This window comes from Pleurodeles waltl, chromosome 6 (assembly GCF_031143425.1).
Source record: "Pleurodeles waltl isolate 20211129_DDA chromosome 6, aPleWal1.hap1.20221129, whole genome shotgun sequence".
NCBI classification, from domain to species: Eukaryota; Metazoa; Chordata; class Amphibia; order Caudata; family Salamandridae; genus Pleurodeles; species Pleurodeles waltl.
In genome coordinates, this window is record NC_090445.1 from 1,614,199,456 (window position 1) to 1,614,223,114 (window position 23,659).

At 43.9% G+C, this 23,659-nt stretch overlaps 1 protein-coding gene across 2 annotated transcripts in view; it reads left to right on the top strand.

The window, feature by feature from the left end:
• Positions 1-23,659, top strand: part of TMEM268 (transmembrane protein 268) — a 62,302-nt gene that overhangs the window by 13,826 nt on the left and 24,817 nt on the right. For both annotated transcript variants that reach the window (XM_069241511.1, XM_069241512.1), the window contains 3 exons: positions 6,291-6,391; positions 15,645-15,752; positions 22,043-22,192. In XM_069241511.1, coding sequence (XP_069097612.1) covers positions 6,291-6,391; positions 15,645-15,752; positions 22,043-22,192 — 359 coding nt within the window. The remainder of the gene's footprint in view (positions 1-6,290; positions 6,392-15,644; positions 15,753-22,042; positions 22,193-23,659) is intronic.

The window sequence follows — 23,659 nt, forward strand, 5'->3', positions numbered from 1 at the left end:
GTTCTCTTTCTTCATCGTGTGCAAGTTTCCCATTCTATTCCCCCAGCTAAAAACCCTGAAGGGATTCTGCTTGTGTAGAAAAGCAAATGCACCACAACATCATTATTCAAGAACAACAAATAATTCTCAAAATCAGTTTTCAGTTTCGCTACTTACTTGTTTTCCAGACTATTATAGTTCTAAACACAGTTCAATATTCATTTTGTAGCTGAAATATCCTTTACAAAAATGTCTTTCTGTTTTGCGTAGATGTTCTGTTAGTAACTCTATTGGCAGAAATGTTTGGTTAATGATAATTAAAACACCATATTTATGCCATACCATGGTCTTACTACAATTTTCAGGCACCAAACTCTGTACTCTAACGTAGCTACAACATGTGCCCACACCATGCACAGTTTTCTCATCAATAATTGAAATGCAAATATTGCAGTTATATTATGAATGGTGTCAAAGAAGAGGTAATTACTGATGGAATGTGTGGGGTAAGTATTAGTGCATGGTGAGGGCGCAAATTATAGTTACATTAGGGCACGAGTTATAGTTTCTTGAGATAGGTATGACTATAACTGTTGAATTTCCATGCTTTTGTGCATGTAAAATCTGAACCTAACTCAAACACCGCTGTAACCTTTGATTTTTAGTGAATTTCTAAGGTTTTATTAATTCTATTTACTAACTATAACATCCCTGCAACCTTTGGTTTCGGGTTTGTGAGTGGGTGCACAAATGTCTGAGTGGGTCTGTGAGTGGGTACCCTAGAGCCTGAGTCGGCCTGTGAGTGGGTGCCCGAGTGTCTGGGTGGGTCTTTGAGTGGGTGCGTGAGTGTATAAGTGGGTCTGTGAGAGGGTGCGTGTGTGTCTGATTGGGTCTGTGAGTGTATGCGTGAAGGTCTGAGAGGGGCTGTGAGTTGCTGTATGAGGGTTTGAGTGGGTCTGTGAGTGGGTGCATCAGTGTCTAAGTGGGTCTGTGGGTGGGTGCGTAAGTGGGTCTGCGTATGGGTGTGAGTGCTACTATGAGTGAATGAATTAGTGTATGAATGACTGTGAAAGTGTTTTGTTGTCGCCGATATTTGCAAATTCTTCTCTACATTACACGTATTTGTGAATATCATGCGGCATGAAAAAAATATTTTTAAGGACATAATTTCACCTTCAAAGACCCCTATATCACAGCTCTGGGGTCAGAGTACCTCCACCCTGACCCCCTTATGTCCCTTTTCATTTTATTATTCAGCCCCAGGGAGCATGTCCGGTTACCTAAAATGGCAGCCAAAACTTTCTGGTCAGGTTGTGGCTAGCCAATCACAGCATTCCTGTTGGCACGCACATTTGTGAATACACCACGATTACAGTGAAAACGTTGCAATGCACAGAAATGCACCTTATCTTCTGCCCTTTCCTTGTAGCACATGGTAGCGCAGCAAGATCTCTTGCTGCGCTGCGCCACAGTGCTTGTAATTATGCCCCACAATGTGGTAAGAATGTAAAATGCCTCGAACTTCCTGATCCCTTTCACCCACAGGAGTCTAAACTTGAACAAGGGAGACAACAGCATAGTCTTATCTTTAGAAACCGGGGTTTAATGGTACATGGGACATGTGTATCAAGAGGGTTTAGGTGTGATTGATGCAAGCTGATGCTAGAGTCAACAATGAGGTAAGTGGAAGCAGAGAGAGGGTCATAACTACACTGGGGATAGGGAGTGAAGGACAGAGAAGGTCTAGGCAGAAGGGAAAAAGCATAAAGGATCAGTGTGAAAGATCCAGGCATCAAGATAGAATAGCAACAAAGGGCAGTGCAAAGTAAACCACGCTTTGGAAACTGACCAGATGCTCAGGCCTGACAAATCTTTCAGGGCAGTGTCAGAGTAGTTTACACGTGGTGTTTTCTCCTTCAGCACTAGCACTAATGAGATAAACAAGTATGCAATGTTTTTTTTTCTGGAGGAACTGATGCAATGCCAATTAATTTCAGGGAAGGGTTTGTAATCACAAATGTTGATAAGTGCAGTCAGATGGAGTGGGTATGTTCAGATAAATGTCTTGCTCTTGCTGTGCTTGCAGACACAAATTATGTACCACTATAAATGGCCAAAAAGCGAAGATCTGTATGGGTTGCTTAAATTTAACTTCTTGATGAGCTAAGAAGCTTAAGCTCATGCAAATATAAGTAAGAAATGTTTTTCACTCACAAACCAAAGCATATGACATTGAATTTCTTTCTCCCTCGTTCCTTGGACTTTGGAAAGATCACTTAATAAAAGCACCCGGCATTGCTTATTTCTGGACAACATTTTATATGTTACAAGGGAGCAATGCCATGAATATTCATCCTCGGTTTTAGTCCAACATTCTATACCGTCCTTCACCATACAAGGTCCCATGATATCACCAACCATAATTATGCCATTGGATGGGCGTTAATTGCAGCAAAAAATAACACTATTTTGTATTTTGTTATGGGGCTCCTTTCTCTAGAATAAGAGAAGCTGCTTATGAAAAGATGTACTTTTTCTGTTAAGGAGAGATTCATACACAAGTGAAGCGTACTTGGCTTCACCTCTATAGAACCCATTCAACCATGGGAGACCGGTTTTGGTCAATAATTGGAAATGGTAGACATTTCTGTGATCACTTGTTAACACTGACAAATGATAATCCCACAAAAAGGGATGTGTGAGAGGAGGGTGCGGAAAGAGTGGACACCGAGGAGCGTACTATTTGCTGAAGGACACATATATTGCATACATAAGGAGTCTTGACTACTCAAGTTCATTTCTACTATACCTGCTAACCTGGGTGAGTGAGGAGGTACAGTATTGCTAGAAAGTGCCTCGGGACCCAGGAACATTATCAATCCTAGGACCTCACATAGGATTACTGGGTAGAAAATGCTTGTTTTTGTGAACTCCAGTCTTTGGCTATTTTATGGTTATAAGTGGTCATTAAATAGAAAAGGTGGGATATGTAGATGAGTGTAAAAGTTCCAGTTGCAAGGTTCTTTAAAGGGGGAGGATTTCCTGATAGCGAATCTGGGGGTACAGCATGGTTGACAAGCCTTCTGACTTGGTTAAACAAAATAGAAATGTGAACCTTACAGGACACATGACTGAGTGGGCCCTTAAATCCCTGGCCCTAAAGTGAATGACTTGTGGCTGGGAATTAAAAACGGATTGTAAGCACTAAGTAGGGACTTGTGGCACTCAGCTCTCAAAGATTCAAAATTATGGTGAGTTCAGTGTGTATTTGTTCTCTCCATACTAGCTGGGCATTGAACAGTATCCTCCCATATGTTAAGGGTTCAGTCGGAGCCAGGTGATAGTCATTCTTCATGGGATCTTGTACAGAAGGTTCTCTTTAATCATTTCCCTTGAACGTCAAGGTTCCCAAAAGTTATGCAAGTACCAGAGTGTGCCACTTTCCAGTTGCATGCACCCTATTTAGAAGTGTAAGCAGTAACTGGTGTGTCATTCTTCTGTTCGTCCTCTCAAATCCTCTGGTTGTCGGAGGCTACTCCCAAATCTTTCTCCCAGACTGGACATTTCCATCTTGGATGGCAGAATGGAATACTTTTCGAACCTTAGGTTGGAATGTGAAACAGAAATGAGTATACCACAAGTCGAAGCAGATAGATGGAGCGAGCCAGAGAGTCAGAAAAAGGGAGAGAGAACGAAAAAGAAAGCAGGAGTCTGATAATAAGGGAAAAGAACGGAGAAGGCGAACAAAAGGGGGGAAGAGATACAGAGAGACAGAGATAAAACACAGTTGTTTGCGTGAGAGATTAAACAGCTAAGCAAGAGACAGCTAGACAGAAAAAGAGGCAGATAAAGAAAGAGAGAGAGTAGAAGTGGAGATGGTTAAGGAAAAAGAGCTGCTTCTTAACCTCTTAAGATATGAGAGGCAACCTTATTTTATCATACACATTCACTGTCTGTTCAGGAAACGTCCCTCTAACTTCGCAATGATAAGTGAACCGTTTCCATTGGGGAGAAATGTGTAATTTTTTCAAGTGTGGGAAGAAAGCGTTTCTTTCTTACATTCCATTTTTAGGTCACAGCCTTCCACCCAGCATAACTGTCTGGTTTGCTAAAGACATCTTGGGGACTTTCAGAATGTTGATCTAGGAATGTATTCAGCTCTTTCATTAACAGTGGTTTTGTGATTTGTAACACACTTTATGGCTTTCCATTTGCTGGCTTTATTTGCTCTAGGCTCTTTAGGATCAGTTCGTCCCTCCTGTTGCCTACACTGTGCTTTCTGTATTCTGCCACAAACTCACTTTCTGTTAACGGACACATTTGCTGTGCATTCAAACACTGATCTCAAATGTCAGGTGATGTCTTCCAAATGCTCTTGTTTATTTTTCTTTCTCTGACTTCAAAGTGAGAGGATTTATGTGACAATCTTGATGGATACTGGGGTAGGAAAGAGGTTTTTTTTTCTAGCACACAGCAACATTTAAATGAACCGTGTAAATATTTCAGCATATATCAGAATTATTATAAACGCACAAAAGAAGAAATTGTTTTGTTATTTCTGAAATGTGTTGGAAACAGATACTTTTCTATGATCAGAACAAATCATTAAAGTAGGTGATGCAATTTCCACCCATTTTCATCTGTGCACTGTATAGTTTTATTAGTAAAATTGCATGTCTGTGGAAATGTAATTATCATTTCATTTGAAAATGTGTTGTCTGTAATGGCAGTGTACTACCACACCATGAATATTCCACTCTATGGTACTCCCCTCTACTGTTCACCACTCCACACCAATGCACTCTACTCTGCACCATTCCACATTACAGCACTCCATGCCACTACATTCTGCACCATTCCACTCTACGCTATTGTACTATACACACTTCACGCTATGCCTCTCTACTCTACCCTGTACCACTCTATTCTATGCCAATGCACTCTTTGCCACTGTACTCTACACTACTATGCTCTTTGTCACTGCACTCTACACCAGTCAGGTCCAGGCCACACTAATCTACTCTGCACAGCTCCACTCTGTACTCTATGCCATTCTGCAACACTGCACTCTTTACCACTGCACTCTATGAAAATATGCTCTACCCCAATGCACTTTACTCTGTAACACTGAACTCTATGCCCCTGCATTCTACGCCAATCCACTGTACGCCACCCTATTCTACTCCGCAGCACTGTACTCTATGTCACTGAACTCTACACCATGGAAGTCCTAACCCCTGCACTCAATGCCAATACCCTCTACACAACTGCACTCTGTCACTGCACTCTATGCCACCACTCTCTACTCTGCATCACTGTACTCTATGCCACTGTTCTCTATGCCATTCCACTTCACTCTACACCACTGCAGTTTGACACTCTACTCTGCAACACTGCACTCTCCACCACTGAACTCTACATTACTCTACTCTGCACTACTCCACTCTGTTCCACTATACTTTATGGCACTATACTCTACTCTGCATCACGATATGCCACTGCACTCTATGCCACTTAGCAGTACTCTACGCCACAGCACTGTATGCCACTCGACTACTCTGTGCCACTGCTCTCTGCATCACTCAGCTCTATGCCACTCCACTCTGCTCCACTCTACACCACTGTACTCTATGCCACTGCACTCTACACCACTCTACTCTACACTCCTCTACTCAGTGTCACTCTACTTTGTGCCACTCTTCTTGGCACAACTGTACTCTGTGCCACTCCACTCTGCACCACTCCACTGTGCACCACTCTAACCTATTCCACTGCATTCTACAATGTTGCATTGTACACCACAGAATTCAATGCCACTGCACTCATTGCCACTGTATTCTACACCACTATACTCTGCAACACTTCACACCAATGCACTTGACACCAGTCCACTCTACGTGACTCCATACTATGCAACTCCACTCAACTCCACTCTCTACCACTATATTTTAAAACACTCTACTCCACTCTTTGCTAGTCCAATGTACGACACTCCACCCCACCCCACTCTCCTCTAGGCCACTAACTTTTAGCAATCCTGTACAGTAGCCACACTGGTAAACAACATGGCTAAAACAAATTGGCAAAGCCAATACCTGTTGCATAGACGAAACCTATTGGTCTAGCTAATGCTTGTTAACAATGACCATGGGAGAGGGACTGTGTATCTCACAAATATGTTAGCTGGTGGTTAATAAATCAGTGCAGCTAATGTGGATTATGTAACCACTATGTCAGACCAAGGTATTTGCTATACATGTAATGTGACTGTGGAATCTCTGTCAACATGCCTGCTGTTTTATCATTTGCAGAACGCTACAATGGACTTGTACTGTCTGTACTCACCTGCTCCTCCGGCAGTCCTTCTGAGATGGAGACCTGTGTCAAGAAACTGCAGACATTTGGTGTTCAGGTAACATGAAGGCTATCCCAGTGGGCTAGTGTATGTCAGACTCTGTCTTTGCCTTAATGGCCCACTGACTTTTGACAAAATAATATATTTTTTATACAACTCTGATGTTATCCTTTGTGAATAGTCTGCTTTTCCAGGAAAATTGACCTTTAGCTGCTCTGGATTTTTATCACCTTGGACCCTGATTGTGAATGGAGTGGCCTTCTGATAGCATCAGGTTAGATTGCAGGCGCTTTGTGTGTGTGAACAAGAGGCTGAGTTGTGTTGTTCTAGAATGGTGTGCAAAATACAGTGCTTCATACATATCAAAGAAAAAAATATCAGGAATCAGCATATCGCCCAAGTAGGAAAAATTTAGATAACCTTAATTTCACATCTATCTATCTATCTATCTATCTATCTATCTATCTATCTATCTATCTATCTATCTATCTATCTATCTATCTATTTATCTATTTTTTCACTAAAGTACCAAAGGGTACAGGGCCATTATGGTTAGGTTCAGATTTTACATGCACAAAAACATAGAAATTCTTCTTTTTTAGTTAGAGTTATTTCAAGTAACTATAACCCATACGCTAAGGTGACGATAACTTGTGCCCTCGCCAGGCACAGTTTTCTCATCTGGAATTTTACTGCAAATATGACTGGGTTATTATCAGTGATGTCATAGAAGATATCATGAGTGATGTAATATCTGCAATACCGCAAGTAATAGTTACCTTAGGGCAAGAGTTATAGTTACATGAAATAACTCTAACTGTAAAGGCTGAATCTGTATGATTCCTAATCTCAATGTGGGGGGTGTTCAAATCGTCCAGTGGCTGTAATTGTCCAGAGAGCGCCGAAAATTCAGGGGCTCGGGTGATTTATGAACACGGGCTGCTGCCGAAGCAGTCAGCGTGCAGGCTTGAATCTAGCCTGTGAAACAGGAAGCCCGGGTTGGAGGAACTGCTGGGTGCGCCCGAGATGTATCATGGACGATTTGACAATTTGACGATTTGAACACTCCCCACATTGAGATTATTCATCTATCTAAATCACCTGAGCCCCAGATACTAGCTATCACTGGCGCTCTTTGAAACTCGGACCGCAGACAAGCGTAGATTTTTAGACCTTGGGACTTTGCCATGTCTTGAAGATGTCCCTGATCACCAGATTGGTTCTTTACACTGGAATTTAGGTGCTACCAATTGGATTATTCTTGTCCTGATGATGACCCTTTCTTGACTCACCTTATTATGGGGTCGAAACGTTGACATATCTCCAAAGAGTGGTTGAGACAAATACAAATACATTTTGTGAAACTTCAGGGCTTCCTGGACTGAAGGAGCCACTCAAATTTCATAATTTTCTTAAAAACACACTCTGCACTGACTGTATATATCACCTTCGCTTACCTGCACTTCAGCACTTTCACAGTTTTTTAGGAGCACCTATTGAGACGAATGTGAAAATATAATATATATTCTCTCATGAACAAAATTACATGTTCAATCAATATTCACATGTAATACCGTTTTGGATTAATATGATCAAAGTAATATATGAAGTAATAAATTTCTTTTGATATCCCATTTATGGTACACAGAGAATTTCTTAAGTCTTTTGTATCCCGCGGAAGTCTAGGTTATTTTCCCCCTTGCACTGACCTCTAATGCAAACACATTTATTACCCTGGTCATAAGGGTTAGAAGGTATTGGCCTCATTGGTTTACCTATTACCCACCCAGCATGGTCAGATGGCTGCTGCCTGTTCCTGTCGTGTCCACCCTGTCTGTCTGACTTCCATGCTCCTATCCCCTCCCTCCTGTCATCCATGGTTCATTTTGCTTCCACTCCCTTCTACCCTCCATGCTTTGTTATGCTGCAACTGCTCCTCCTGCCTGCCCTGCGTGGTCTGTTGTGAAGCTCCTACCCCTGTCGTCTGTTGTCTGTGTCCAGACCCTGCCTATCTTTTCTGTCCTAAGTGGTCCATTGTGCATGCCCCACTCCCTCTTGCCCACCATGGCCATTGTGCTGCTGCTAACCCTCCCACTTGCAATGCTTTGTCTTCTTTGCTTCCACAGCCCCTCCCACCTGTACTTTGTGGCCAGCTTGCTGCCCCTGACCCCTCTCACCTTCCCTCCATTGTTTGTGTGTATGCTAATATTTGTCTCACTGTTGCACTCTATGGTGTGCTTCCAGTGCCCATCCTGCATGCCCTCCATGATTAGCTTGATGCTCCCACCCTCTGCCTCCCTGCCCTCCTTTTTCCATGTACAGGCCCCTATCTCCTCCCTCCTGCCTTGTCTGGTCAGCTGTTGTACCACTGCCTCCTCCGTACTGCCCTACATAGTCTATTATGCTGCAACTGTCCCTCCTGTTTTTCCGGTATGGTTAGCTTGCTGCTCTTGCCTCTTTCCCCTCTGCTCTCTGTTGTCCATGTGCATTGCCCTGTCCCCTCCCTTTTGCTTTCCATGGACTGTTGTGCTGCGCTGCCGTCCTGCTTGCCCTGTGTGGTGTATTGTGCTGCTGCAACCCTTGACGCCTGCCCTTTAAGGTCAGTTTTGTGAACCTGCCCATCTCCCTCTTGCCCTTTGTTATCTGACTCCATGCCGCTACATCATTCCTCCTGCCCGCCGTGATCCAATGTATCATACATGCCAACATTTTGAGCTTGGTAAGAGTGAGATTTTTATAAAAACAGGGGAATTTATTTTCCCCATTGACTTACATTGACAAAAAGGAGATTTTAGATAGGAGTAAAATAAAATAAAGCCCCTTTGGGCTTTAAAATATCAGGAGTCTCCTGCCTGAATCAGGTCTGTTATGTTGCCACAGCCTCTCATGTCTGTCCTGCATGGTTGGTTTGTTGCCCCTGCCCCACTTTCCCCTGCAATCCAGGGTCTGTTGTTCTACCACTGTCCCTCCCGCCTGCCCAGCTGTTCAACTTGTTCACTCTGAACCCTCCTCCCTGCCTTCAATTGTCCGATTCTGTGCCCCTGACACCTGCCTCCTATATTTATTACAAAAGTGTGGCACACCTAGCGTCATCGTGATGTGATCAAAACTGTAATACTTACAGCATTTACTTTAAAAATTATATAAGCGAGAAGGTCTTCTTTGTATAGAAATTATGGTTAGTGCTCTAAAAAGCTAAAATTAGACATATTTTCTGAGTTCTCAAACAGCGACAAAGCACTTTTAACTTATTTGCTATCTTTATGTTTTTTTATCCAGTTGATCACTTGATTATATGTTTCACTTAGGTGAGAGGATGTGGTATTACGATATGACCTGCATACTTTGCAACTGAGGAACTAGGCCTGAGGATCGGTGTCAGCTTGACATCCTGTGATTCTGAGCAAATCACTTAAGCTCCCCATGCCGAAAACCAAAACTAATATGTCATTCTGTAAAGCACTCTAATACCTTCAAGTTGTGTCAACAAAAAACAAACAAAAAAAGTGTTTTGCACATTTCTGTCTTTGGGCTATACTTGGGCTACATTTGGATGACCTTTTTGCTACATTTAGGCTCTTTCGTCTGTGGTAGTCATCTTGAGAGACTTATTTGTTATGAAGCTCATTAATTTCCTTATTTACTGCAGTATCCTCAGTAGAAAAGCTTTCAGTTATCCACTTAGATTCCATCAAGATGGCGGACTGATGTGTCACACTTTTGGCATAAATTCAGAATGTTAACACTCCAGTTGCTCGTTAGACCACTGAAGTAAAGCTGCTGCACCAGGGAGTTAACTGGCAGTAAAAATAATTCTAGCATCCGCGTTAAGAATTTTTCAATTCTATTAAGGACACGGAGGCGATGATTATGCTTCTCTTTCCTTGAACAGGGTGATAAGGTTTGACTAATGAAATGAGTAACTGACCCCCCATATCCGAACAAAACTCTTCTGTACTCACCTGATAAGCTCTGAGACAATGCACCACACACAATTTGGGATTAGCCACAAAACTAGGATAAAATACCGATTTCAGATTACATTTACTTCTTCTTGAAATGGAAAAAGTCACTTCCTCTGGAGAAAAAACTCTGCCCGCCAAGTCTAGGGCTCTAACATCTGAAACTCTCTTACAAGAAATTAAACATAACAACATTTTGAGTTTGGCTGAAAGTTGCATTCTGGAAAGAAATCTATTGGACGGCCATGATTCCAAAAAACGTAGAACAATGTCTACATCCCATAAAGTGGAATAACGAGGACGAGGTGGATTAGCTAATCTAATACCTCTCAGCAGTTTACACACCATGGGAAGCTCTCCAATGGGTTTGCCTTTGATAGGTAAATGACCCGCCGATATAGCAGATCAATAATTATTAATTGATCAATAGGCTAAGCATGACACAGCTAAACAAGATAAAAAATTTAGGACCAGACTGCAATCCGCTGAAGAAGGATTTGCACCCCGAGCACTACACCAAGTACTCCATCGTCTCCAAGCAGAAGCGTATCTTTTGTGTGTACTAGATGACCGGGAACCCGCAATAAAGTCGGCAGATTCTTGCGAAAGTCCTCGGAGACTCCATCTTTCCCTGAAAGACACCACGCCATCAGGGATTACTGACCCGACAGAACCAATGGATGAGGGAGGCACAGAGGGTCCTGGAGAAGGTTCTTCCTGAAAGGAAGTATTACTGGATGATCGCAACTCAACTCCATAGCTATCGGAAACCAGGCCTGAGACCTCCATAGAGGTGTCACCAGGAGCAGATCTGCTTGCTGACGCCTGATCTGCGCTAACACTCTGGGGATCATCAAGAAGGGAGGAAAAGCGTATCCGCACTCCTGAGACCAATTTTGAGGAAAAGCATCCGTGGCTGATGCTTCCGGATCTGGCCTCCAACTGACAAAACATTTATATAGCCAGATCAAAAACTCTTTTCCAATGAAACTAGGTCCTAACTAATATTACCTACTACTATATACATAATATATATATATATATATATATTTTTTTTTTTTTCCCACTAGAAAGCCAAAGAGTACAGGGATGTTATAGTTAGGCTCAGATGTTATACACACTAAGGGGGGGGGGGGGTGAATGGGGTGATCCCCAGAACCAGAGCTAATGGGTCAGGGTGTCCCTACCCTGGCCATTTATTTTTTTTTTTTTATCTTTTCTTTCTGGGAGGGGTTCCAAAATGCAAAAAAATTCCCAAGCATTTTCCAAAGACTTTTTTAGGCAGCAGTACCACACAAACTGCTGAACTGCATTACACCAAATTTAGCAGGAAGCATGATCTTGGTCCAGAAAGTGTCCTTTTAGTAACTTGGGCCCTAATTACAACCTTGATGGATGGGATGCTCTGTCACAAACGCGACAGATATCCCGTCCACGGTATTACAAGTTCCAATATATCATTTGGAACTTGTAAAATGACGGGCGGGATACCCGTCATGTTTGTGGTGGAGTATCCCATCCTCCAAGGTTGTATTCAGGCCCTTGGTGTAAATCCATTTAGCAGTTTTTGAGATATCATGGCCGAAAAACATTTGTAAATCTGGAGCAAGCACTCTGACTGGCTGTCTGCATCATTAGCAAAATGTGGCAGGCTAGTCCCCTGCCCTACAAATATTTTTTTTTAAAAGATATAAAGGGGCTCTGATTGATAGGCCGCAACCTGAACAAAAATGTTGCTGCCACATTACAGGAATAGAGACTTGGTCCCCTTGTCACCCTGAGTTAGTGCTACTGGGAGTAATGCAACACAAAGCGGTGGAGGACAATGGCCAGCTGACCATCCCATTTCTTCTATGGCTCTCAGCTACCTTTCTTATAGCTGGCCAAACCATTGTGCTTAGTTGCCTTATAGAATGATCCAGGCTCTCTTACACAGTATGTTTCATGCCTATCTCCTTATTTATCCCCACACACACCATGTACGGAAGGTAAAATAGGACATTTCTGCTCACCCAGCCAGATGATGTCTGTGTAGTAGCTCAGGGCACAACAACTTCATATGTGCCTGAACTGTTGCCATCTGGCACTTGGATCTTCTCTTAAAATGTCCCCTGATGGCACACAGCTAGTTACAATGTGAAGATGGCAAAAAAATGAAGTTCCAATATACAACTTTAGCAATTTCTGCTCAGCCAACACAAGACAATAATAGAGCACTTTGGCCCATATTTATACTTTTTTGGCGCCACATTTGCGTTGTTTTTTTGTTTTTACGCAAAATCTGCGCATACTTATAAAATACAGGCCCATATTTATACTTTTTGACGCAAACCATCGCTGGTTTGCGTCAAAAAATTTACCGCCGGCTAACGCCATTCCTACGCTCCATGCGGGCGCCTTATTTAAGGATTGACGTTAGTCTGGAAGAATGGGGGTTGTGCGTCAAAAAATGGTGCAAGTCAGGTTTGAGTAAAAAATCATGGCTCAAACCGGAATTGCGCCAATTTTTGACGCACAACCCCCATTGAAATGACTCCTGTCCTAGCAAAGACAGGAGTCATGCCCACTTACCCAATGGGCATGCCCAGGGGACCTCTGTCCCCTGGGCATGGTCATTGGGCAGAGTGGCATGTAGGGGGGCCCAAATTAGGCCCCCCTATGCCACTTTAAAAAATAAAAAAATTATACTTACCTCAACTTACCTGTACTTACCTGGGATGGGTCCCCCCATCCTTGGGTGTCCTCCAGGGGTGGGTGGGGGTGGCAGGGGGTGTCCCTGGGGGCAGGGAAGGGCACCTCTGGACTGCTTCCATTAGTCAGAGACCATGTAAGTGAGCCCACAGGTCCCTTAACTCCTGCCCTCATCCAGGCATTAAAAAACGGGGCACATCAGGCTGGGCGCCATTTTTTTAAGGCCCGCCCCCTCCTGTGCGTCAAAATGACACAGGAGTATAAATAAGGTGCACAGGCCTTAAAGTCATTTTTTGGACGTGAACGCCTACCTTGCATGTCATTAACGCAAGGCATAAATATGGTGCAGGGTTTGTGCTGAATGTGCGTCAAAATGTTTGATGCACATTTGGCGCAAACATAGTATAAATATGCCGTACAATTGTATTTTGGGTTTGCGCTGCTTTTGCGTAAAAAAATGGTGCAAATGCGGCGCTAAAAAAGTATAAATCTGGGCCTTTATTGTTCAAAAAGGTCTAGAGCTGTATACTTTTACTGTAGCATTTTTGTCCCTTGCTGAAAATCACATCTTTTCTGGCATTTTCAGTAGTTGGGAATGGCGCATACTGTTATTAGGCAGGAATTAAGGCCCATATTTATACTTTTTGACGCACAACTGCGCCAACGCAGTTGTGCGTCAAAAATTTTACAGCCGGCTAACGCCATTTCAACGCGTCATGCGGGCGCCTTATTAATGGAATGACGTTAGCCGGCGCTGCGGACTGGTGTGCGTAAAAAAAAATGACTCACACCAGGCAGCGCCGGCGTATGGAAAAATGGGGGTTGTGCTTCAAAAAATGGTGCAAGTCAGGTCTGAGGCAAAATTCAGGCCTCAAACCGGATTTGCGCCATTTTTTTTTACGCCCAACCTCCATTGACATGACTCCTGTCTTAGCAAAGACAGGAGTCATGCCCCCTTGCCCAATGGCCATGCCCAGGGGACAAATGTCCCCTGGGCATGGTCATTGGGCATAGTGGCATGTAGGGGGGCCCAAATCAGTCCCCACTATGCAACAAAAAAAATTGGAAATAAATACTTACCCGAACTTACCTTAACTTCCCTGGGATGGGTCCCTCCATTCTTGGGTGTCCTCCTGGGGTGGGCAAGGGTGGCAGGGGGTGTCCCTGGGGGCAGGGGAGGGCACCTCTGGGCTCCTTCCGAGCCCACAGGTCCCTTAACGCCTGCCCTGACCCAGGTGTTAAAAAACGGCGCAAATCAGGCTGTGCGACGTTTTTTAAGGCCCACCCCCTCCTTTGCGTCAAAATTACGCCAGAGTATAAATAAGGGGCACAGGCCTTCAAGTCATTTTTTGGAAGGGAACGCCTACCTTGCATATAATTAACGCAAGGCTGGTTTCCCCTTCCAAAAAATGACGCACATGGTGGAATTTTGACGCCCGTGGGGTCGGACGTCAAAGTATAAATATGGGGCAGGGTTTGCGCCGATTGTGCGTCAAAAATTTTGACGCACATTCGGCGCAGTCAGAGTATAAATATGCCCCTAAGTTCGCAGCCTGAGGAAAGACCATTGTTCCGCACCGTGATCCCGGGCATGTTTGCATGAGAGCAGAGACAATAACAGGGTTTGAGGTTTCTGATTACGGTTCAGACTGACAGGTGTGACTCAGCGACTTGAAACAGGCACAAAAGCTCAGTGTTTGACACGGAAAGGCCCTTATTTTACTTTGGATGTGCCCGTTTTCAGACCCATATTAGCCCGAACGTCTATCGGTCACCAGGGACAGTGCCTCCAGATGTACAGTGGGGTTTAGGCGTCGCCTCATGGCACTGTTCTGGATGAATACGGCTCCAGTTGTTACAATGAACGCCCATGTTTTTTGCTGAACCATTCGTTGTGGATTGTAATTGTATTAATATCAGGCGACAATTTATATCTCTCATAAGGGTGCTAATCCTTTACACATTAACCATTGTGTGGTCATGGCATTTCATTTAAATTGTGTATTTATTCATAAAACAGTTTTTTAAAGTGTTTTGTCTCGCCTTTGTGTTACAGGTAATTAACTATTCTGAATGTGTTTACTCGCGACTCCCTGTTCTGTGTTGTGTAGAATGTAAGGCAACACAGAGTAGTTTGTTTTTAAAAATGTTCCAGAACTCAGATTATGGCTGCAGGAGTTCCATTGTTTTGGTCTTTGTATGTGCAGTGATATTCTCTGGTTTTATCCTCCTAAATGATGTCTGGTTGATCCGATAGGGGGACATTGAACGACAGGGCTCTGTTTGGGATATAGTGAGATACTGGCTTCTGTAGGCATACCAGATCTTTGCCACACCATGCTTAATGAATGGTGCACAGCACCTTAACTTTGATCCTGGCTTTGGCAGGGAGCTTATGGGGTTGGTTTAAGGGCAGGTGTGATGTGCTTCTGTTTTCAAATGTTGATTCAAAATCTGTCTGCCTGATTTTGTAGGTTTCCGAAGCTATTTTTGGTAGGTTTTAGTTGATGTTGTTAAAGTAATGAAGATTGGTTGTCCTGCTGGGAGCATAGTTTGGCACCATGCAGTGGTGACTGATCACACTCTCTGTGGTGGTGTATAGCTATTAACATATAGTGCAGGCATCCATTATCTGTCGCTCCCTTCTCTCTCTACAGGTCTCGCTAGAGCAGTGCCGGACCTTAATCCAGAGCACCGTCCTCCAGCCCGACATCAAGAGGTACCTGTTCTTCAACTCCAGAGGCTTTGGCCTAGCTCTGGCCGTGGTGAGAATCACTCCTTGTGTTTAAGTGATGTTTAATCGTGCAAGAGGAAGGGGTCCGGGAGGGAGAGGGGGCAATGGATTGCTAAAGAAGTGGGCACCATAATACATGAGTTATAGGCACTTTTCTGTTAGTTTTACTGTGCAAACGTATTAAACTATTAATTACTGTGTGTGTTTTTCACAGCGGTAAACGCTGGAAATTAATAATCGCGTTTTGCTTTAGATCTGTACCTTCTGCAAGCTCCAATAATCAGAGAAACATGTACCCATCTAACTTTTTGTTAGTTCCTTTTTAATTTTGTTTGTTTTATTTAAATATGTTTGTGAGATGTTCTGAAAGTTCCGTTGATAGGATGACAGTTTAGAGTGTTTTCCAGTGAGTGGAAAATGTATCTTAGTATGATGTAATGGATGTTTTTTTTTAAAATCCCTTAATCTTTGACTTTGTAAACAGATAGCTAGACTAAACGTCGGTATTTAGGAGAATGAATGGATGTTATGAATGTAATGGTAGCATAATGATGAGCATAAGAATCTGCTTCTTTAATTGGCAATGACTGGCGATTCACAGAGTTAATATTTGGTGAAAGGCTACTGGCTTGATAAAAACCTAATGCGTTGGTTTGTGCTTTGTGGGGGTTGGTTTGATTAGCTCTCTGTCTGTTAGTTCAGTGATGGGTTTACATCTGTTGGCTTGAGGTAGACAATGACAGTGCACTTTAGCCAATGTCTTTCATGGGCATTATCAATGTAATTATTGATGTTTGGTTTTCCTTTCTTTTCCAGTTAGCTCGTTTGTGTAGCTGATTGATACATTTCTGTAACGGAGTGTTAATGTTTATGAGTTTAGGTTGTCACGGGGTTAACATCTATTAATCTAGTCATTTCTTGGCAGTTCGTGAATTTGTTTTCTTCCATTTATTTTCTTACCTATTGTCCCGCAGACTTGTCACTTCTACCCTTTGCTTGCTTTACTGGGCTTAGAATCTTTTTAAACCGAAAAACAAAATCAAATGAAGATGTTAGAGTAACTGCTACCTTCAAAGAAGTACATCTTTTGGGAAGTGCCAGCACGACCCCGACCCAAACAAAACACAGCGAGTCAACTGAGAATTGCTGGTACTTAGAATAAGTATTGCTCATCTGTTGAGAAAAGTCCTACTGCTCCATTACAGATAGAATGTCTCTTCATAGATACTGGTACTGTGCCGTTCACAGAAAGGCAGGTCTGAAAATAAATTGGCCAATACAGTAGCTTTAAAAGTGAATCAGGCCCAAAAAGGACCAGTACCATGGTTTTCCGATCTGCTGAGGCATACTTGCACTTTCTCATTAAAAGAACAACAGGTCTGCGAATAAATTCTGATATAGGTCCATTACATTTATGACAAGTCTGCAAAGATATACCACAGGCCTCTCAAGAATTTCTGGGACTGTCAAACTCAGAAATCGCACTCTAGACTGATCCCTTTCGCTATTGTGTGCACAGCACGGCACCAAATAATAAAGTTGACATAGGACTGCCAAATCAACTGTCATGGACCACACCAACATGCATCCAGTAAAATCACTGAGAGAAACTGGTTTATATGTTCACATTCTCACAAGCAAATCACCACAACATGAAATACTTAACCGGATAATGAATGTATAGAGACCACTGTGGTGTTGCTGAACAGCTGACAACTGAGTGCCCAATTCTGAGTAAAACGTGGAAAGCTTGCTCAGCACATCCATTTGTACACACAAGACACCACACCAACCTTTCCGAGACCGCACGTATCTTTTTTTTTACACTAACTTACACAGACCTTTTCCAAAACTAACAGAGAACAAACTCTGCTACCCAAACAAAAACACCAACAAACAGCATTCACTAGCAGGGAAATTGTAAGTATTTTGGGGCCCCTGGGCCAAACGTATTTTGTGGACTTTGAATTTATGACCCAGTTTCAGCTCTTTCATGCTCTCTTTGGCCAGGTCGCTGACGGTGCACAGGAACACTTGTCCAAATTCTAAATGTGTTTACATTTAATATTCAGAGACAGTTATATGTATTTTCAATAGTTAAATACAGCAGCAGCTCACTAATATAACTGCAAATAATCTCTGTTACATCTTCCCATTTCTCCTATGTGAGGTCCGGGTTTGATCAAGAAGAAACTTTTTTTATGGATGTTGGATGAAAAATTAAAACAACGGTTCTTTGCAAAATGTCTGTAATAGACTCTCACACATCACCCACATTAAAAATAAATTAAAGAAAACAATATTTAAAACAATCTGTTTAAGAATTATTCAAATATGTCACGGCAAGGCATTCTGAAGAATAGAGCAAGCTCTATCAGGGCCCCCCCTGGAAGGCTGGGGCCCTGGGCCAGATCCCACTTTGCCTATGCTTTAAAACATCTCTGATCACTAGCAAAAGAAGGCTTTTTGAGTTACGTACAGAACAGCACACAAAATAAAATCACCTTTTATTTTTTATTTAAACATTTGTAATAAAAAAAAGAAGAGGGAAACAAGTTTAGCTGGACTCAACCCTCAGTGCTCAGTGTGAAAATCCTTGACTTTCACGCTGAGCTATCTTTTTTTAAAATTTGTAAACCCTGTTTTTCTCTCCCTTTAAGGGCTATCTCGGACATTGGGGGAGCCATCAAGCGCTCCCCTGCAACCCCTATATGTATTTTTTTTAATTTAAAACAAGCCCTTTACCGGCTATCTGGGACCAGGGGAAGCCTCAAGGCCTCCACCGCGTTCCCATGAGCAACCAAGGAGCTGTTTTAAGCAGCAGCTCCATGGTTGCTGAAGCATTTCATCTCTGTTCCCTGCAAGCGTGCAGGGGACAGAGATGAAAGCTTCAGATTTTGACAGCGGGACCTACTTTACAGGTCCTGCTGTCAACACCTGTGGCTTGCTGCAGCTACAGAGCTGCAGCCAAGCCACAGCAAACAGCTATGTCTTGGGGTGGGCACCACAGGACATAGCAGGAGCCAGCCCTGGGGGTGGCAGTCCACAGGGCCATCAGAGGCTCCACAAGGGAGGCCGAGTGGCCCCCCCTGACTGTGCACACAGCCCTGGGGAGGTGGTGGTCCCCGGGGATCCCAAAGAGACACCCTTTTCTTTTTTTGAATATTTGCCCTGGGGAGGTGGTGGTCCCCTGGGGCAGTGGGAGGGGGCTGGTGGCTCCCTGAATATCATAACACAGCCCTGGGGAGGTGGCGGTCCCCAGGGCAGTGGGGGACTGGTGCCCCGCCCCCCTATATACATTATAAGCCATTGGGAGTTGCTGGTCATCGGGGCCGGGGGAGGTGGCCACGAGGCCACCCCCTGCTTTTAAAAACAAACGCCCGGGACTTGGCTCACCTGGGGTCTTTATGATAATGAAGCATGGAAGCCGTTTTTGTTATTAGGTGTAAATCCGTTCAGAAGTTTTTGAGAAATGTAAGAAAATCAAAATTTCTACATACAGGGATGTGAAGGATTTGTGACCACTCCCGATCTCGTGCTAATATGTGATTGGCTGATAGCACTTCAACAACTGAGTTGTCAGCCATATTGGGACTCTGCTTCAGCTTACTATCTGTGACTAGGTACTGAAGGGCCATGGGTATGGGTAGCTTGCTACTCTTGGGGAGCATGGTTTTAGTGATTTAGTCAAGCCTAAGAGTTGTAATTAGTCATGCTGTCTAATTTCATTGTCCTGCATTTACAGTGTTCTTCTCAAGCAGGTTTTATGCAAACATTGTATAACTTCCATATGTGAATGCTAATTCTGATGTTGTCAAGTGCTTGTTAGATATCACAACAGCTTCTCAGATTTGTCCGTATAATATGGACATACACCCAGTGTTGGACTTTTTCCCTTATGCAGGGTCATCCCCAATGTTTTTGCCTCCTGCCTCCTATTTTGTCTGATCTGTTGTTGGCTTTTGAACTCTGAGCACTTTACCACTGCTAACCAGTGCTAAAGTGCATATGCTCTCTGTGTAAATTGTAAGGTTGAGTGGTTTATCCATGATTGGCATATTTGATTTACTGGTAAGTCCCTAGTACAGTGCTCTAGAGGTGCCCAGGGCCTGTAAATCAAGTGCTACAAGTGGGCCTGCAGCACTAGTAGTGCCACCCATATTAGTAGCTCTGTAAACATAGCTCAGACCTGCCACTGCAGTGTCTGTGTGTGCAGATTTTAACTGCCAATTCGACTTGGCAAGTGTACCCACTTGCCAGGCCTAAACCTTCCCTTTTCTTACATGTTAGACACCCCTAAGGTAGGCCCTAGGTAGCCCCATGGGCAGGGTGCAGTGTATGTTTAAGGTAGGACATATACTAATGTGTTTTATATGTCCTGACAGTGAAATACTGCCAAATTCTGTTTTCACTGTTGCAAGGCCTATCTCTCTCATAGGTTAACATGAGGGCTGCCTTAAAAAATTATTAAAGCATAGATTCCCTTTGGGAGCAGATTGACATGTGGAGTTTGGGGTCTCTGAGCTCACAATTTTAAAATACATCTTTTAGTAAAGTTGGTTTTAAGATTGTGTGTTTGAAAATGTCACTTTTAAAAAGTGGGCATTTTCTTGCTTAATCTATTCTGTGACTCTGCCTGTTTGTGGATTCCCTGTCTGGGTCAGTTTGACAGTTGGGCTGTTTGCACCTCTCTCTAGACAGTGACACAAAGGGAGATGGGGTGTAGCCTGCATATCCCGATGAGCCATCTGGGCTAGGAGGGGTGGGGAGGAGTGGTCACTTACACCTGAAAGGGCTGTGCCTGCCCTCACACAATGCAGTCTCCAACCCCCTGGTGTGTGTCTGGGGCCTGGCCTGGGCAAGGCGGGATTTCACAAACAAGAGAGACTTTTCTTTGAAGTAAGCCTACTTCAAAGGGTAAAATGGGTATAAGAAGGGCACCCCAAACCACAGACTTTAGATCACTTCTGGACATCAAGAGGAACCTCTGCCTGGAGAAGAGCTGAAGAGCTGAGGAGAAGTACTGCCCTATCTGAGACTGTGCTTTTAGGAGCTATCCTGCAGTTGCTGCTTCTGCCTGTGTAAGAGGACAAAGACTGGACTTTGTGTACCTTCCTGCTTGTGAGGAAATCTCCAACGGCTTGTCCTGAGCTTGCCTCCTGTTGATGAAGTCTCAGGGTCATCAACGACTTCTCCTGCCAGCACCTGAACTCTCTGCTGAGACTCCTGCCCTGCCAAGTGGTGCCTTATCAAGTTCCTGGGGCCTTGGAAGGTGAAGCTGGCAGACCAAGACTGAAAATACATGTACAGACCGCTGTACAGGGAAAGATTTGACGCACCTTCCGAGACACAGCTGAATAACGCCGCGCCGCTGGCTTCATGGCAGAAATCAACGCTTCACCGGCATCGTGGCTGGAAAATCAACGCATGGAGCTGGAAGAACGACATGCACACCCGCTGATGGAGGCTGTTCACATTGCAACCCACATTGCGCAGTGTTGCTGATACTGTGCGGCAGGATTTTTGAAGCAAACCTTGCTGGGCATGGAGAAACGACGCAACGCCTGCCTGGACCCAATTGCTGCCCGGATCGACGCATAGCTCCCCTGTGGGGAGGGAAAACGATGCATGCTGACCCGACCGGAGAAAGAGAAAAGACGCACGGCCTTGCTTGAGGGTGAGAAATCGACGCACCGCTTACCTTTTTCGACGCACGCTCGCCTGTGCGTGTTATTTTGACGCTACCCAGGTACTTTTCTACTCTAACAGTGTTTTACCTGTTTTCTCAAGGATTTAAGACTCTTTTTGCTTTTTAATCAGTAACTTGACTTGCGTATGTTGGATTTTTTATGTTTTAGTCTTGCAGTGTTTAGATAAATATTTTCTATTTTTCTAAACCTGTGTTGTGTCATTTTGTAGTGTTTTCATTATGCTACTGTGTGTGTTGATACAAATGCTTTACACCTAGCACTCTGAAGATAAGCCTGCCTGCTCGTTCAAAGCTACCAAAGGGGTGAGGAGGGGTTAGCTGATGGTGATTCTCTTTTACTCTGACTAGAGTGAGGGTCCTTGCTTGGACAGGGGGTAATCTGACTGCCAACCAAAGACCCCATTTCTAACACCCAGTTAATCTCTTGATCTCTTCTATGAGTGATCTTTGCCAGCCTCTATAGAAAAGACATTCTGGACATTCATATTTCATGGCCAGCGATGCAATGTGTGATACAACAGATGTGGTAAGGAGAATTCTTCCTTTAGTAGGTACCTGTTAGATTTAACTGATGTATTTAATGACTTCTGGTTGTTACTGTCTCCTTTCAGATCTTCTACATGTGCATATGGGCAAATATTTACTCCATAGTGAGGATGTTCGCCATCGGACAGCAATGGTGGAGTATCATCCTTGTGAGCCTTATTGCTGCTGCTATCACAACTATCACGATCCTGATTATTGACCACCGTCAGAGGGAGGTGAGTTCTTTCCAGCATGAAAGGCAATGAACAGGGTGGAGGGATAATGGAGAGTAAAAGTAAGAGATGCAATATTGCCCTATATGGATGAGAGATATCATTACATATTTAATTACTATGGGGGGTCATTACAACATTGGCGGGCGGCTAATGCCGCCCGCCAAGCTGTAACCGCCGTGCGGCCGCACTCCCGCAGTCCCCATTACGACATCCCCGCTGGGCCAGCAGGCGCAAACCTAGTTTACGCCCGCCGGCCCAGCGGGGATGCGGCCGCAACATAGGAGCCGGCGGTGTTGCGGCCTTGTGACGGGTGCAGTAGCACCCATCGCGCTTTTCACTGTCTGCTATGCAGACAGTGAAAAGCTGCACGGGGCCCTGTAAGGGGGACCCTGCTCTGACCATGCCAGTGGCATGGGCAGTGCAGGGGCCCCAGGACTCCCCTTACCGCCAGCCTCTTCCTGGCGGTGCAAACCACCAGAAACAGGCTGGCGGTAGGGGAGTCATAATCCCCAGGGCAGCGCTGCTTGCAGCGCTGCCCTGGCGGATTATCACTGCCGGGGCTAAAATGTCGGGAAACCGCCGGCCCCGGCGGTGCGACCGCGGCGTCATAATTTGGGTCCCCATACCGCCAGCCTGTTGGCGGTACGGGCGCCACTTTAGCCCAATGACCCCCTATGTGCCCTAACCATAAGAAAACTTTGAGGTTTCAGTTTCAAGAGTCCTGTGGGTGAACATTTACAGACCTGGGGTAAGCATATGCTCAGTTTTCCACAAGCGGTTGTACAGGTCCCTCAGACAGCACACTCAAGTGTAGAAATTATCCTCTTCTTTGCTATATGTTGGCTCCATAATGTGGGTGATCAGCATTCTTGTTTCTATTGATTGCTCACATAGATGACCATCAATGTACATTTAACAATAGTAAAATGTAATTTTATTTAGAATGAAAGGAAAGCAAATTTACTTGATGGTGCTAGAAACATACTACGAAGTGGAGCACTTGTTGAGTACCAGCATCCAAAAATGTCCCTGATGTACTTGGATTTACGGGGTGGTCTTGCATGGAGATGAAATATGGTATAAAGTACCCCATGATGAACATTATAAGGATAATGCAAGTCATCAAGGAGTTCCATAACCATATTGAGGAATAAGGCCTGAGGCTGAGTTCCTTTTTAAAGTTATGTTAACTCGGAGGTGACTTGTAGTATCCTCATCATGTATGTGAGGGGGTACTTTACCCCATATAATACATTGTCCACCATCATCTTTACGACAAACCACTTAAAACCTTGGTGCATAGCTTTTTCATATGAACGAGTGAGCATGGTTGCAAAAGTGAAGAATAAAAATAAAATCTCTAATGCAAAATGTAGCACATCAAAACCTATTTGTTATTTGTTGCAAACATAGGTTATAAACATTTCAATACATGTCATTAAAAAAAAAAGCTGCAGTAGCTTGGCA